The sequence below is a fragment of the Podarcis liolepis genome (assembly GCF_965112155.1).
Source record: "Podarcis liolepis genome assembly, chromosome: 2".
Lineage (NCBI taxonomy): Eukaryota > Metazoa > Chordata > Lepidosauria > Squamata > Lacertidae > Podarcis > Podarcis liolepis.
Window position 1 is genome coordinate 10661787 of NC_139555.1, and position 15988 is coordinate 10677774.

The 15988-nt window shown below is 43.3% G+C and overlaps 1 protein-coding gene across 3 annotated transcripts in view; it reads right to left on the reverse strand.

Moving 5' to 3' along the window:
- Positions 1-466: 466 nt before the first annotated feature.
- The window catches only part of SENP1 (SUMO specific peptidase 1), a 33418-nt gene continuing 17896 nt past the window's right edge, over positions 467-15988 (reverse strand). The window contains exons 14-20 of one of the 3 annotated variants that reach the window (XR_014522599.1): positions 15266-15397; positions 14082-14285; positions 12279-12358; positions 6348-6432; positions 4277-4372; positions 1051-2920; positions 467-936 (exon numbers count right to left, since the gene is read on the reverse strand). Coding sequence is in view for 1 of the 3 variants with exons in the window: in XM_083490072.1 (XP_083346198.1) it covers positions 2858-2920; positions 4277-4372; positions 6348-6432; positions 12279-12358; positions 14082-14285; positions 15266-15397 (660 nt within the window). In the remaining 2 variants the exon portion in view is untranslated. Of the gene's footprint in view, positions 2921-4276; positions 4373-6347; positions 6433-9194; positions 9263-12278; positions 12359-14081; positions 14286-15265; positions 15398-15988 lie in introns of those variants that run through there. The other 2 variants (XM_083490072.1, XR_014522600.1) reach the window with 2 other exon arrangements.

The window sequence follows — 15988 nt, forward strand, 5'->3', positions numbered from 1 at the left end:
GGACACGGGTGGCGCTGTGGGTTAAACCACAGAGCCTAGGACTTGCCGATCAGAAGGTTGGCGGTTTGAATCCCCGTGACGGGGTGAGCTCCCGTTGTTCGGTCCCTGCTCCTGCCAACCTAGCAGTTTGAAAGCACGTCAAAGTGCAAGTAGATAAATAGGTACCGCTCCGGTGGGAAGGTAAGCGGCGATTCCGTGCTCTGCTCTGATTCACCAGAAGTGGCTTAGTCATGCTGGCCACATGACCCAGAAGCTGTATACCAGCTCCCTCGGCCAATAAAACAAGATGAGCGCCACAACCCCAGAGTCAGTCATGACTGGACCTAATGGTCAGGGGTCCCTTTACCTTTACCTAGTGCATGTTACAGAGGAAGGGATGGGAAAGAATTTGGCAAGGGTCCATTTCTGATAACAAGTAGATCCCCATAATAGGCATAGGGCAGAGAAAAGATACAGTAGGCCAGACTTTGGATAATTATTATTTCAACAGCTGGGTTTATTTAAGAATAACACATTACAAAAAAAATACAGAATTTCAGATCACTTGGAGAAAAACATAGAAAAAGCGTCACCAAAGAGCCTGGTATAAAAAAAACACAGATAGAGGAAAAAAAGGTACAAACTTGTCTAGGAAGAGCACGACTTAAGGAAGTGCAATGAAATTTGTACAAAACTATTGTTTACAGGTACAGAATATATAAAATGTTCCCTATCTGATGGCAAAAATACAAGAGGACATTACTTTATTCTTTAGAATAAAAAAATGGTACATCAAGAGGTATGTGTGGCATGTGAACTTAGTAAGAAGTCCTACATAATTTGCACCTGAATTCCAACTGCATCTCACCTTGGTTGGCCTCAGCAGGTACAGATACCAAGCACATCTGCTGATGTCCATTAATATAAGTCAGTGATGGCCAAACTTGGCCCTCCAGACTACAACTCCTATCATCCCTAGCTAACAGGACCAGTGGTCAGGGATAATGGGAACTGTAGTCCCCAAACAGCTGGTGGGCAGAGTTTGGCCATCACAGAATAAGTGGAGCTTACAGTGGGCCTCCACTGAAACAAATGGCTGCAGAGAAGTTACACACAGTAGACTGTGATGTTGGCTAGTGGCACTGGAGAAGATCTTTGAGTGAACCAGAGAGTTTAGAGTCCCTCTCATACTGAACTAGAAGTTACATCAATCAGCGAGACTCAAAGTGCTTTGGGCTCTGTAAAAGATCTCTCTGCCTGCTGCTAAATCTCAAGATGCAGCTGGCAGTGCCGCTTACATTTGTTTCAGAGAGGAACTAAACAGATTCTCTATATTATCCTGCACTAGAACATAAAAGCAGGATTGGAAGAGGAAGCATGTCAGTGGAAGAGGTCCTCCACTTGCCATCATTAATGGCTATCTGGAACAGAAGCAGAAAGTGGAGGGCAGGAGAGGAAAAAAGGTCAGGATTTCAGTTCAGCTGTAGGAGTCTTGAATGGAAACACAAAAGAGCTTAAAACCCAGACACTTTTTTGTTCACGGCTGCACCATTGAGAAAGGTTTATAAATATATATATGGTATCAAAACAGCTTACCAATTATTATAAAAAAAGCTTTAAACGCCATATTGTACCTAAATTCTACAAAGGGTTTGACGATCACTAACTGTTCCATCCTCTTGTCAGATAAGCATTCCATTCAGCGTGTAGCTGCTTGGTTGACTTGCAAATCCTATTCTGTATAAAGAATGCAATGTAACAGTCCTTCCTAATGTCAGGATTTCCTTAGATTCTGATAATAGCTCAATGGGGAGAGATGCTGGCTTTTATAGGGTCTGACCCCAGGCATTTGGGCACAGGGCCCCAGAAGTGCTCACAACCCAAAGCTCTCTGCATCAGATTCCATCCCCACAGCCTGACTGTGTGAGGAGGTGATAGAGGAGGAGGCTAAAATGAAGGCTCTCAGTGCAGGATGCCTCAGCCAACACATGACTCATCTTCCCAACAGGTGGGCAGCTGCCTCCGGATTTTGAGTTGGAAGAGAATTCACTAGAAGAAATAGATTTTAAATGCTAGGAAGATCCTCTGCTCGGGCATCAAAGAAAAGGCATTGTTCATCTTCCGTTTACCATCTCATGCTACAGAACTGAAGAGAAGGTCACAGTTATGATGGGAAATGTTGTAGCAAGCTGCTTCTCATGTGCTGGTGTCTATCAGAGCTTCCATTCTCAGGCAATTTTATTTCCACCTAATAACCGAGGAACTAAGGAACACTGCTGTGGGGATAGCCATGTTCTCTTCTGCAACTTATAGAAACAAACACACACATATATGCAACCAGGTTTCCCCAGACACATATGTACATGCATGTTGTACTTCCACGTGAATTTATTTGCTGCAGAAGACCACCTGCAGCAATTGTAACCTGTAGCACTGCCCTTACTGAATGCCATGAAAGCCTTTTTTCTCCATACCTTGGTAAATGCAATACAATACAAATACAAATGCCCCACACAGTTGAAGCCTGGAAGGTTACAAGTTGTTTGCAGAAGCTGGCCATTTCGAAAGGACTGAGAGTGTAAAAAGAGGAAAACTCACTGAAGGTGGAAGTCAGTACTCCTCAGCATCTCCAAATGTCACTTGTAAAAAAACAGGGTTCCAAGATAGAAAAAGGCAAGTGTGCTTCTGAAATAGTTCCATGGCACACTGCTCCACGAAATAGAATTCATTAATATATTTTTTTAATTATTTCTAAAAAAAGAAAACCACACAAAATGTATTGTACACAGTCTTTAAGCTTCAGCAGGAAACCCATGCAGGCCAAGAAGGGCAATAGCCTGGTTTGCAGTCTCTGAAGGGTCCTGCATTTCACATGAAATCACAGCAGCTTGCGATGAAGGATCTCCCAGACCATCCGTTTTCGGAAGTAAGGCATATGTTGCTTTAACAAAAGAAACACAACAGCATCAATACTTGCTTAAAATGACAACAAGGTAATCCTTTGATATACACTGGCAAACTGCAAGCCTCATACTGAGACAGCTATATTCCAAGTGATCTGTTTTTAAACACAAAAACAGGGCTAGTACCACCAGATCTTGAAATCCATTAAAAAGTTACTTTTCAAGTTTGATCTGGTTATCCTAACCCCACATCCACAATTTTGCTTGTCCCTGAGCAGATATAGGTGACACTTCTTTCAACTGCTACAAGCACTAATTCTGCAACATAGACCTGGCCTGCTGTTGACAGAATGAGAATTTTGACCTCCAACAGAGGTAATAGATGAAGATAATTCTAACACAGTGCCATCACGCAACAGGTGCTTGTGCCGTACTTTTTAAACATGCTGATGGTAAGGTAACAAAAATCTGAAAAGTCACCATAAAAGTAGCTGTGGACTTTTAATACAGTGGTGCCTCGCAAGACGAAATTAATTCGTTCCGCGAGTTTTTTCGTCTAGCGAATTTTACGTCTTGCGAAGCACGGTGTCAGAAAAGTTTTGGAAAAGCTTCAAAAATCACCAAAAACCTCAAAAAAGGCTACCACACCGCGTTCTATGAGTTGCTCCTCGAAGTCAAGTCGCAACTTATTAACGGTGTTAAGAAAAAGGAAACAAACTTGCAAGACGTTTTCGTCTTGCGAAGCAAGCCCATAGGGAAATTCGTCTTGCGAAGCAGCTCAAAAACCGCAAAACCCTTTCATAGAATCATAGAGTTGGAAGAGACCACAAGGGCCATCGAGTCCAACCCCCTGCCAAGCAGGAAACACCATCAGAGCACTCCTGACATATGGTTGTCAAGCCTCTGCTTAAAGACCTCCAAAGTAGGAGACTCCACCACACTCCTTGGCAGCAATTTCCACTGTCGAACAAATCCCACTTTCGTCTAGCGAGTTTTTCGTCTTGCGAGGCATTCTTCTTGCGGGGCACCACTGTATAGGTCATAGTCCTAGAATTACCGAAGGGCATAAGGCTCTGTATCCAAATTTAAGGATCTTGCTACGGGGAGCAAAACTGCTGCCCACATGCAGCTCCCTCTCTTGTGGCACAATTATTACAACAATTATTACAAGCTATACGTTCAGAATGTTATTGAAAACCACAATCTTACATGAGATAAGCAAATATATGGAAAATTATCTACTTGGATTTTCCTTCTTCTGGCCACTGAGCTTCGGTTTTCTTGGTTGAAAATTGGTTTGCTTTGGGCACAATTAAGACCAGAAGACAGCACTGTGATAATATAAGGTAGCATTCTACCAATGCAGTGCCCACTAGCCAGGAGAGCCAACTTACCTGAGTGAAATTGATTGGTTTGTCTTTGGTAATGCAGTCAGCATATTTACAGGCAAACATCCCACAGTCACTTCCATTCATCTGTTGAGGGATCTCCTTTAAAAGACAAACAAACCCAGCCCTCTCCATTTAGAAGACAAAAACCTCATGTTAGCTTTACCAAATAATTATGATATAAACTGCACAAGGTAATGAAAGGTTCAAGAAACCCAAAGAACCCCACCATGCATGAGCGAGTCTTCAGAATTAATGGGAACAAATGAGCCAGTATTTCAGCCAAGATAGCAAGACTGGAATACTTCCATCCTGACAAACAAGGAAAAGGAAAGGAACAGAAATATGTTACAGGCTCTGCGCATGTACAGAGATCTTTGGATGCTTGTAGACACTCTTAGTTCCAACAGCTTATACAGAGGCACCCATTCCTGCTCCCATCTCACCCCATGCTCAGGACAAAGAGAGAACTGCTGCAACTTGCTCCTCACTTTTTTCTGGCAAAGAAGTCACTCCATACTGTTTCCCTTTCCTGTTCTCCATCACTGGCTGATTTCCCCTCCTTTTTCAACTGAAGGCTAGGAGCAGTGAGATCAGGAAGGGAAATATTCAGGAGACTTAGTCTTATCTGTCAGAAGTGTGGTGCTATTGCGGAGTGGGGGGGACGGGCAGGGGGGATGGGGGACGGACTGATGGCCGCTTTTTGTCCCAAGTGTGGAAGAAAGAGAGTTGGACATGACCTCTCTTGTGGTTGGTGCCTGTAATAGTAGTTGGAAAAGCTGCTGGCACCAAAGACTCTGTGCACATAAAACAGGGGTCTGCAAACTTTTTCAGCAGGGGGCTGGTCCACTGTCCCTCAGACCTAGTGGGGGGGGCCGGACTATTTTTTTGGGGTGGGGTGGGGAGAGCGAATTCCTATGACCCACAAATAACCCAGAGATGCATTTTAAATAAAAGCACACATTCTACTCCTGTAAAAACACCAGGCAGGCCCCACAAATAATACAGAGATGCATTTTAAAGAAAAGGACACATTCTACTCGTGTAAAAACACGCTGATTCCCGGACCGTCCGTGGGCCAGATTTAGAAGGCGATTGGGCTGGATCCAGCCCCCAGGCCTTAGTTTGCCCATAGAACCTCCGATCACAGACAATTGTGTGAGGCACATCACACCTTTCTATCTATGAAACAAATAACACTATTTCATTTTCTCACAGTACACATTATTTTTTTTGACACAGGCATGACTAACCTTTTATGGCCCCAAGGCTAGAATTCAAGGTTAGCTAAGCCTGAGGTACATATGCCATTCACATGGACCCAACCACACTACACACAGCTATCTCTCTCTCTCTCTCTCTCTCTCTCTCTCTCTCTCTCTCTCTCTCACACACACACACACACACACACACAGGCTCTACCCAAACTCATACACAGACCACACACTCTTATATCTCTCTGTGTGTATTATATACACTCACCACTTAACTGCAGTGCTAGGATCAGGCAATTTCAGCCCAGCATCTCAGCCCAGCGCTGCAGTGGACAGAAAAGGGGCCCAATTTTGCCAACGGCTTGGCAAGCTGCATCACCAGGCCAACCCTGATCTAACAGTTACACTCAAACACCTTAAGAGCCAGGCACACCATTAGTTTAAAGGTAAAGGGACCCCTGACCATTAGGTCCAGTTGTGGCCGACTCTGGGGTTGCGGTGCTCATCTCGCTTTATTGGCCGAGGGAGCCAGCGTACAGCTTCTGGGTCATGTGGCCAGCATGACTAAGCCGCTTCTGGCAAACCAGAGCAGCGCACGGAAACGCAGTTTACCTTCCCGCTGGAGTGGTACCTATTTATCTACTTGCACTTTCGAACTGCTAGATTGGCAGGAGCAGGGACCAAGCAACGGGAGCTCACCCTGTCATCGCGGGGATTCAAACCACTGACCTTCTGATCGGCAAGTCCTAGGCCCTGTGGTTTAACCCACAGTGCCACCCGTGTCCACCATTAGTTTAGGAAAGTGGAAATAGGATAAGAGCTTTTCAGACACTCATGTGGTCGGCTATGTAGGATCCAAATACCTGGCTCCGTTTACTCTGCTGCACCCAGCCATTGGTATCAAATTCCTTCCGCTTTTTGTCCAAGCTTTCCTGCTTTAGGTACTGCCTGCAGAGGATTGAAAAGAAGGAACACTTTTAGCAAGTACACAACCAGCAAAAAAGGATAAAAACCCAATTAAGTAATTAATTAGGGGGGGTTACTTTTAATTTCAGAATTGCTTCTCCTAGCCCAATTCTGAACTTTAATTCACAGGACAGCACTACTTTTCTGGATAGAAAGTCCCCTGAAAAATGAACTCTGCATTGCACTTATCGCTGTACCCAAGTATTTTATTTTATTTCTAATCCTAAGCAATATTTGCACTAACGGTCCATATATGAGTGGATCACAAAACACAATGAAACTCTTTGCAAAAAAAATGTGGCAAGTTGACCCTGGACATGTATTCAGACATGAGAAGGACTTGCAGACAACCAGTAACCTATGTTATGCAAGCAGTCCACAGTATGTACACACATTTTATTACCTTGAGAAAAGGATGGACAACTTACTATCAGTTTCAGCTAAATTTATATGGTAGTTTACAACAGTCACAAGGTCTGCTCACCTGGTTACATCTTATAGCTGTGCTAAGTATTATCTACTTTCAAGCGCCTCTAGAGAGTTTCAAACCTTCCCCTTTGAGATAAGAGAAGCTAGTAGGGTCTAGCATTTAACATGAGGTCAAGTAGTCCCAGTAGGATAAATACCACAACAGAGCAGTAACTTATTTTTAATCTGTTTTTTTTTCTTTTTGTTTAAATGTTGTGCAACAATGCAGACGAATCCAAGGAGCTTTAAATGATTCCATTTGTATTAGCTACTGTAGTTTTCTGAAACCCTTTTCCTACCACTTTCCCTAAATCCCATAAAGATGATAGTCCAACGAAATGACAATGTTCTGGTTATTGAGGTTAAGTTAGAAATGGCCTAATAATAGCATCAGTTCTATGTATCTGAGACCCAAGGAAGTTGTTTTGAGATATTGATATGCAAGTTCATTGATATGCAAGTTTCAATGGCTGCTCATTCTTCCTGTTAATATATTGTACCTTGTTTCTAAAGCAAAAAGTTCCCAATCACTTTGGGTGGGTTTTCCCCCCTTATGCATTCCCCTGTTGGATGAAAGACCTGACTGCAGCCATAACCCCCTCCCCACTGCTTCTTATTTCAGATGTATGTAACTGTCACCCTGGTGTATAAAAACAAACTCAGCTGCTTACACAAAATACACAATAATTTCCTCCTGTCTTATTGGCCCTTCCCTTCTACACAGCCTGATCTCTCACTCATAGTATATTTTCAAGCTCTCATATTCTTATGGTTTTTTGCTCAAGAACTATGCAACTAGTCCTGGGTACCCAACAAGACTGGGGGCTTTTTCTTGAGCTGCACCCCCCATGTTGTATAGCAAGCCACTTCTGAGACAGAGGAGTCTCAAAAGCAGTCTGTGATATGGCGTAGGAGTCTGTGGTCCAAAGGGGGGGAAATCCACTGGATTCCTACAAATTGTATTGGTTGGCCTACGGTAATTTGAGTGATCCCTTTTTATATTACTAAATAGGCATGAAAGAGACAGCTCTTTAGGTACAGCAGAGGTATAAGCAATAACATTATTTGGAAATAAAACTGAATACACTTAAATTAAGACTATGTATTGCTTGGTATTAAGACTTGATATTCTGAAAAATGTCAACTTCCCTGCATGAAATTTCTCAAGATAGAAAAGTACATAAATATATCATAGGGGGGGGCGTGCTTTGGGAACCTAGCCAAAGGATTGTAGAGTTTTATAAATAATAATTATATACTTTTATAAACTATACAGTGGTACCTCAGGTTAAGTACTTAATTCGTTCGGAAGGTCAGTTCTTAACCTGAAACTGTTCTTAACCTGAAGCACCACTTTAGCTAATGGGGCCTCGTGCTGCCGTCGTGCGATTTCTGTTCTCATCCTGAAGCAAAGTTCTTAAACCGAGGTACTTTTTCTGGGTTAGCGGAGTCTGTAACCTGAAGCGTATGTAACCCGAGGTACCACTGTATAGGATTATATAGTTTCAACAACCTCTTAACTTTGAAGTTGGGATTCCCTCAAGGAATATTTTCTGCTGGACAGCATACAAATATTTTGAAGATGACAAGGACACCAGCCATATGCCAAAGCACTACAGATGGTCTCTGCAAGAGATGTACCTATATCTTGTATACACATCCCTCTGCATCTTCCTTTGTATATTAGGAGAGAAACTTAAAAAGGACTCACACACCTGCTTCATATTTCACTTCTTGTTCATGTCTGATCTCATTCTGAGCAAACATGGGCTAATCGTTTCTGCTTCGCTTTTACATAACGAAGCATACCTCATCTCGATTTTCTACATCGGTAAAAGGAACGGGTGGCATAACTAATTAAGGGCGGAAATTATATTTACATATGAAGCGGCATGAAATCAAATTACACCATTAGTTCGTCTATCCTCATATTGTCCACTCTGATTGGCAACAGTTCTCTGGGGGGGGTGTCTTAGGCAGAAAAACATCTTTCCTAGCCTGGCTACCTTAAATAATTGAGACTCCTTCAATAATTAGGATTAATTCTGTTCCGATTCTTCTGCTGACTAGGATCAGTCCCCCTCTGTATAAATCTGGATCATTTTCTAAGTATAACCAGATTTTGAAAAACGGGATATATACATTTTTTTTAAGCCACAGGAGATTTATGGCATCCCATAAATCTCTCCCTTTTCTAAAAAGGGGCAAGCAAATCATTCAAAACTCACCAAAAATCAGGAAGCTCTAAAGATTGAAAGCATGAAAGGGTCACTAACCATGAATAGGACCTCGGTCCCCTCTTCCCGGTGTGATCCTCCCACTGCATTCAACCAATTAAAGCCTCCTGAAAGGAAATAGAAAGGGAAAAGCAATTACAGGAAGGGCGACAATCAGCTGGAAGCCGAGTCCCTGTCCCATTGCCCTACCTGTGCCGCTAGCCATCATCTGGTCAAATTTGCAGGGCTCCTGCTCTAACCATGCTACCGTGTCACCAAATCCAGGATCTAATTTGGCTTTCCCGTATAATCAAGGGAACCCTCTGGGCTTTTATATCACTCTTCACCGTTAGCAGATTTCGTTTGGAGAAGGTCTGCCAACATGAATGGCAAAAGAGCCACTTATAGACACTGTCTGTCTCTTTAAAACCTTATCCATTTTGCGGGGGGGCGGGGGCGGGCGGAGGAGAGGTTGAGGAATAGGGTTTTCTCAGCAGCTGCTCGGAGGCTCTTAGATGAGCACCCAGTGTGGGTTTTACAGTCAAAATCAGAAATGCATGATTGCCAGACAGGCACCTGAGGGGCTGGACTGTATGGGGTCACAGATTTAATCCTCAATCCATCTACATTACCCATAATACCAACCTAAAGAACCTGCTTGCTATTTGGAGAACACTTGTTTACTTGATAAGCTTTTGGAATTTAAATCATGGTTTTAACTTATTTTTTAATATGGTTTTTTTCTCTTTTTGTCTAAATGTTGTGCAACAATGCAGACGAATCCAAGGAGCTTTAAACGACTCCATTTGTATTAGCTACTGTAGTCAAATACAGTATTTTCAAGGGTGGCTTCTCCACTTTTGGAATGCTCTCCCCAGGGAGGCTCCATTAGGACTTTGGCTTTTAATTTAATTTAATTTGGCTTTTAATTTTGTTTCCTGCTTGGCAGGGGGTTGGACTCGATGGCCCTTGTGGTCTCTTCCAACTCTATGATTCTATGATTCTATGAATTATCTATGGCCTTTTTGCATGTATGGCATGCTTTAATCTAGTTGTTGTTTTTTAAAAAAAGATTTTTTTAAATATTTGTTTTCTTTTATGCTGGTTTTAATGTATGTGTTTGCTTGCTTTTTGCTTAAAATATTTTAAGTTGCTTTGAGTTGCTGTGGCCAAAAAGCAACAAATAAATAAAATGCTGCTCAGGGAACCAATCTTAACATCATCCCCCAATTTCATTATTTTTATTTACGTCACCTGAAAGAGGACATGAATGGCTAAAACTTACCTTTATGCCATTTTCTAAGTTGCCTACTACTTCGACTGGCATTCTATATGAAGCTTCTTATTGGTCTATTTATGAACCTGGTTAGCTTGTTTTTATTATAAATTTGAACCATTTTAGCACACTGTGTATGTTGCGAGTGTTAAGATGCATTTTGCTGTGCATATATTTCTTTTCCCTTTCATTGTGATGAGTGCTGCTAACAAAACTTAACTAACAAAACTATCCCAACGCTCCTAAGCCTGGTGCCAGTGTGTCATATGCCGGTTCCATGTTAAAGGCAGGAACTCTGTTCATAAATGGTAGGGTATCTGAGCTAGAGGTTAATTTTACCAGGGATACTGAAAAGTGTACAAGTTTGCACTGGTACCTAAAAATTCACAAAGCAAAATTTAAATATTTTCAAAGTTTTATCATTCTGAATTGCCTGCTTCATATTCCTGAATCAGCAGTAAAATATCTGATCAACAATTAAGATCAAAATTGTTCTCCAGGCCATTGCCACTTCAAAGCTACAAAGCAATGCATTCTTAGACTTAATTAATCCCACCCCCCAATTTGTTTTAGGGAAAACTTCATACTCTTGCAACTGTTGAAAATATTGCAGTCTCTGATGCATATGTCCTTTTATTCTATATTCCTATAGTCTTCCTGGCATCTTTTTCCAGATATAAAGGGCCATCAAATACTTTAAGAACATTACACTCAGAGAACCAATTTCCAAGGCCTCTCTTTCTATTATTATTATTTCTATTACTATACTCTGTTGTTATAACTGGCATTTTACTTCAGACTTGTAAGTTGCCTAGAGAACTTTTTAGTGAAAGGCTAGGGTAGAAATTCCTGCCAACCTAGCAGTTCGGAAGCATGTCAAAGTGCAAGTAGATAAATAGGTACCACTCCAGCAGGAAGTTTCCGTGTGCTGCTCTAGTTCGCCAGAAGTGGCTTAGGCATGCTGGACACATGAATCGGAAGAGGTACGCCGGCTCCCTCGGCCAATAAAGCGAGATGAGCGCCGCAACCCCAGAGTCGGCCACAACTGGACCTAATGGTCAGGGGTCCCTTTACCTTTACCTGGAGGTTGTAGTCAACTCACTCTTATTCACAGTAGACCCATTAAAATCAATGGACTTAAGTTAGTCCTGGCCATTAATGTCAGCGGGTCTGCTCCAAGTCAAAGTTAAGTAGACTACAACTCGGAGCCTCTTTTTAAAATCTTACCTATGTTCTCTCCCTACTTTGAAGCCACCAAAACCCTCAAAACAGTGGTTACTACCTGCAGCCTGACATTTCCGCTGTCCATTGGTACTCGCGACAGCTGGCCATGTGCCCTTTAGGATTAGGTGTGGCTGACGCTGCATTGGAGATCATTTACAGGCTGACATTTCCACTTGTCATTTATTGGAGAGTGGGCGGGGTGTCAACTTTGAAAGGCAACGGCAGAGGGCTACAAGGAGCACTCCGGACCTAGCTGTGACCCCTGTGGCAGGACAAGGAGGCACTGAAGGAGGCCTCCTGTGGCAGGACAAGGAGGCACCCTTTACCTTTACCTTAGGATAGAAATATTTTAAATAAATGAATTTCTTATAAGAAATAAGCAAGTCTGTGAATTTTTAGTTGAAGAAAACGTTTGTTACTGCTATCTAAAAAAGTTGGAAGCTAAACCTCAAAGAAATGAATGTCACATCTGCGTCATGGGTTACCAGGGCATGCTTGCTGTTAGCTATCCCTTTGGATTTAGTCATTTCTTTATGTAATTGCAGCAATAAGGATTGATTTTTATCCACCCAAAGGTCTTGCATGCTCTCTTCACCTTTGGCTGGGAAAAACCTGAATACATTTAAATGTATTGGGACACTCACAACAATATCTTGCAAGCTTCAGTGTTGGTTCCTCCCATTGAATCGAAGTAGGTGATGCTTTTTTTCCTGAAGTCAATAACCTAAGTAAGACAGAACATCTCATTAAACCACTGACACACTCACAACTCAAAACTTTCTAGAAAGCATTCAGAAAACATCCAGCCTTGCTGTCTATAGAAAACAAGAATTTGAAAAGTAACTTCACCAAAGTAACTTCACCAAAGATATATAGACTTCTCTTTAGTTTAGGACTAAGGTTGGGCGATAACTGGGTTTCTATATTGCGATATATCGCCAGCTAAACATCGCGATATATCAATCTATCACGATATCTGAAATAAGGAAGGAATGACGCAGAAGCGAACAGGACACTGTCCCAGCAACTGCTACTGCTTAAGGGTCTAAAACTGATAAATGATGATACTATCAATCACCTCATGGTCATCTTCAGCAGCAGGCAAGCCAAAATGCATCCCAACAGGACTTTTGGATTTGGGCTAGGCTACCAAATGGCAGTATTCAGGACAATCCAGTGATGAGACATGGTGATTACAAATAATCTGGGACTGCCAGCAGGACTGCTAGGAGGCAGAAACAGAAGGGGCAGAAACAGCCTGCCATGACTGTGGTACATGTCGGCAGTAGCAGCCACAATCCGCAAGGCCTGGCAATGGTGGCACAATCAGTGGCGGTCTGCGAGTCCTCGTGGCGGCAATAGGAGGGGGCAGTAGTAGCAGCAAGGCCTGGCAGCAGCGGAACAAAAAGTGGCAGCCTGCGAGGACTCATGGCTCCTTTCTCCATTTTCTCAGTTGTCAAAGGTTTTGGAAGTTGAAGTCTTCTGGAACGGATGACCGTATTTTTCGCTCTATAGGACGCACTGGACCATGGGACACACCGGACCATAGGAGAGGGAGAATGAGGGGGAGGGATTCTTCCCCTCTCTGTGCAGCGCCCCTTCAGCGAAGAGGGAGGAGAAAGGGAGCCCCTTCCATTTCTCCTCCCGCTTCGCTGAAGGGGTGCTGTGCAGAGAAGGAAAACTGTGCAGCGCCTCTCCAGCGAAGCAAAGCCTGGAGAGCAAGAGGGATCGGTGTGCACTGACCCCTCTCGCTCTCCAGGTGGCTATCCGCAAGCCTTCGGAGCGCAGCGGGAACTCCCGCTGTGCTCCGAAGGCTCGCGGATAGCTGCCTGAAGCCCCCAGAGCACAGCAGGAGTTCCCTGCACTCCGGGGGCTTCAGCGAAAGCAACACGAAGCCTCCGGAGCATGAGGGGAGCTCTCCCCTCTGCGCTTTGGAGGCTTCGCGTTGCTATCGCTGAAGCCAAGGAGCCTGCATTCGCTCCATGGGACGCACACACATTTCCCCTTCATTTTTGGAGGGGAAAAAGTGCGTCCTATAGAGCAAAAAATATGGTGCGTTCGACAACCGAGGTACCACTGTATTGCCAGCTCAAATATTACGAAACAATTATCACAATGTGAACTTCAAACTGGTTTTGGACGATATTATCTCCCATCCCTATTTAGGAGTTAATATCTTGCTCAGCCACACAAAGATATGACTACATTTGCACAGCCGAACAAAACTGATGATATCTGCACCAACATGGTAGTCCTGTGGCAGTTTTCAATGCATCCATAAGCCTGTAGATCTTTATAGCCACTGAGCTTACCTATGAAAATGTTAGCTCACAAGTACGTTACAAAAGAGGAGCCGTGGTGAAGCTGTTCGGAGCACATTCCAGAGAAGCAGAAGCGAGAACGAGAGCTTGGAACAAATAAACAAAACACCCCTCAAATATACTCACTGCTAGGCACCAGTGGACCCCAAGGTGAATAGGCACCAGCAGGATGTCAACAGAAAATACATCCACTTTTTTAGTCCAGCGCTTCACAGCTTGGTACCCAGCAGTTTTTAACTTGGTGAAGAAAAATGTGTTGAATGCATGAACCGTTGGAAAGCCCCTCTGTTTACTTCTTTCCATTAGCATATTCATGTAGAAGTTAATTATCTGAGAGGGAGAAGAATACGTGTTAGGAAATGACATAATTTTTCAAAATAGCGTTTTTGCATTCAAGAGGGAAAAAAATATTCATTTAGCAAATGATGAAAGATGGCAACCTATGAACCCTGCAGATATCTGCATTTTATTTTTATTTTTTGAGGGGGGATTCTTCATTAGGTTAAGGATGGCAGGTACTTCAAAAGCCTTTCAATCCTCTAAAATATTATGCCTATATAGTAGCCTGCACAGTGTATTTGATTTTGCAAGGTAAGTTACACAGGATTTCTAAACCTATTATTTGCTGCTGAAGGTGCAAAATGGAGGAGGTGGGAGGGATTTGCAAGTGGGGGGGGAATGATGAGCAGGAGTCCTTCCCCTGCACCCCTTTCTTTCTTTGTGCCCTCCTTTCCCATTTGCCCAGGTTCTCAGAGGAAAGGGATCATGGGAGATGGCAGCAACTGGGTGTCTAGTAAAGGACGAATTTGTAATCCATGCGCACGAGGCTATGCCAGGCAAGTACCCTGTGAGGCTGCTGACCTCAAACTGCTGCAAGGCTGATTGATTTGTCTTTTTCAAAAAAAAATCTAATGAATGCAGATTGTGGCCTTCTACACCATGGTCTAACTCATGTTTCAAGACCAGGAAATTATGGGCCATGATCTTGATGTGCGTTGGAGCTGTCATTCCAAGACCAGCTGATCTGCCAAAAATGGATCATTATGACGACTGATAATTATACTGTCTTCAAGTTCCAAGGCAGTTTGCCTGTGAATTACCAAATGTGGGGAAGGAAAGTAGGAGGCGGCTATTTTGCCCTCGTGTCCTCTTTGCTGGCTGCGTGCAGGCTTCCGGTGGCTACTTTATGAAACGTGATGCTGAACTAGATAGCGATTTGGTCTGATCTAGAAAGGCTCTTCTTGGTTTATTTGGAGATTTTAAACTAGTACCAAACAACTGCAGCATACAAAAAGTGAAGATCAGGTTACCTCATCATTGAGCCAATTGAGGTGGTTAAGAGTCTGAATATCTTTCCTAGTTATTGTCAACCGGAAGGCTTCGCTCAGCACCTCATCCTGGTTCCCACTTCGTAGTACACTCTTTATTTCCCTCTCCATTTCCTAGAGAAAACAAAGAGAGATGCATACAGCAAGTAGTTTTGGCTTTTCCAGCTGAAAAACTTTGCCTGAGATAACTAGTTAAATTTGTCTCATTGCATAGAAAGGGCTCTAATAATAATAAATTTTATTTATACCCTGCCCTCCCTAGCCAGAGCTGGGCTCAGGGCGGCTAACACCAGTAAAATTACAATAAAAACATAATGGGGGGGGGCAATTTAAAATACAGGTTAAAATGCAATTTAAAATGCAGCCTCATTTTAAAAGTAGCCTATGGATCAAAACCGTAAGGAGAGGGAAAACATAAGGGTCAGACTGAGTCTAAACCAAAGGCCAGGCGGAACAGCTCTGTCTTGCAGGCCCTGCGGAAAGATGTCAAGTCCCGCAGGGCCCTAGCCTCTTGTAACAGAGTGTTCCACCAGCTCAGGGCCATGGCCAAAAAAGCCCTGGCTCTGGTTGAGGCCAGCCTAACCTCCCTGTGGCCTGGGATCTCCAGGATGTTTTTATTTGAAGACCGTAAGGTCCTCCGTGGGACATACCAGGAGAGGCGGTCCCGTAGGTACATGGGTCCTAGGCCGTGTAGGGCTTTAAAGG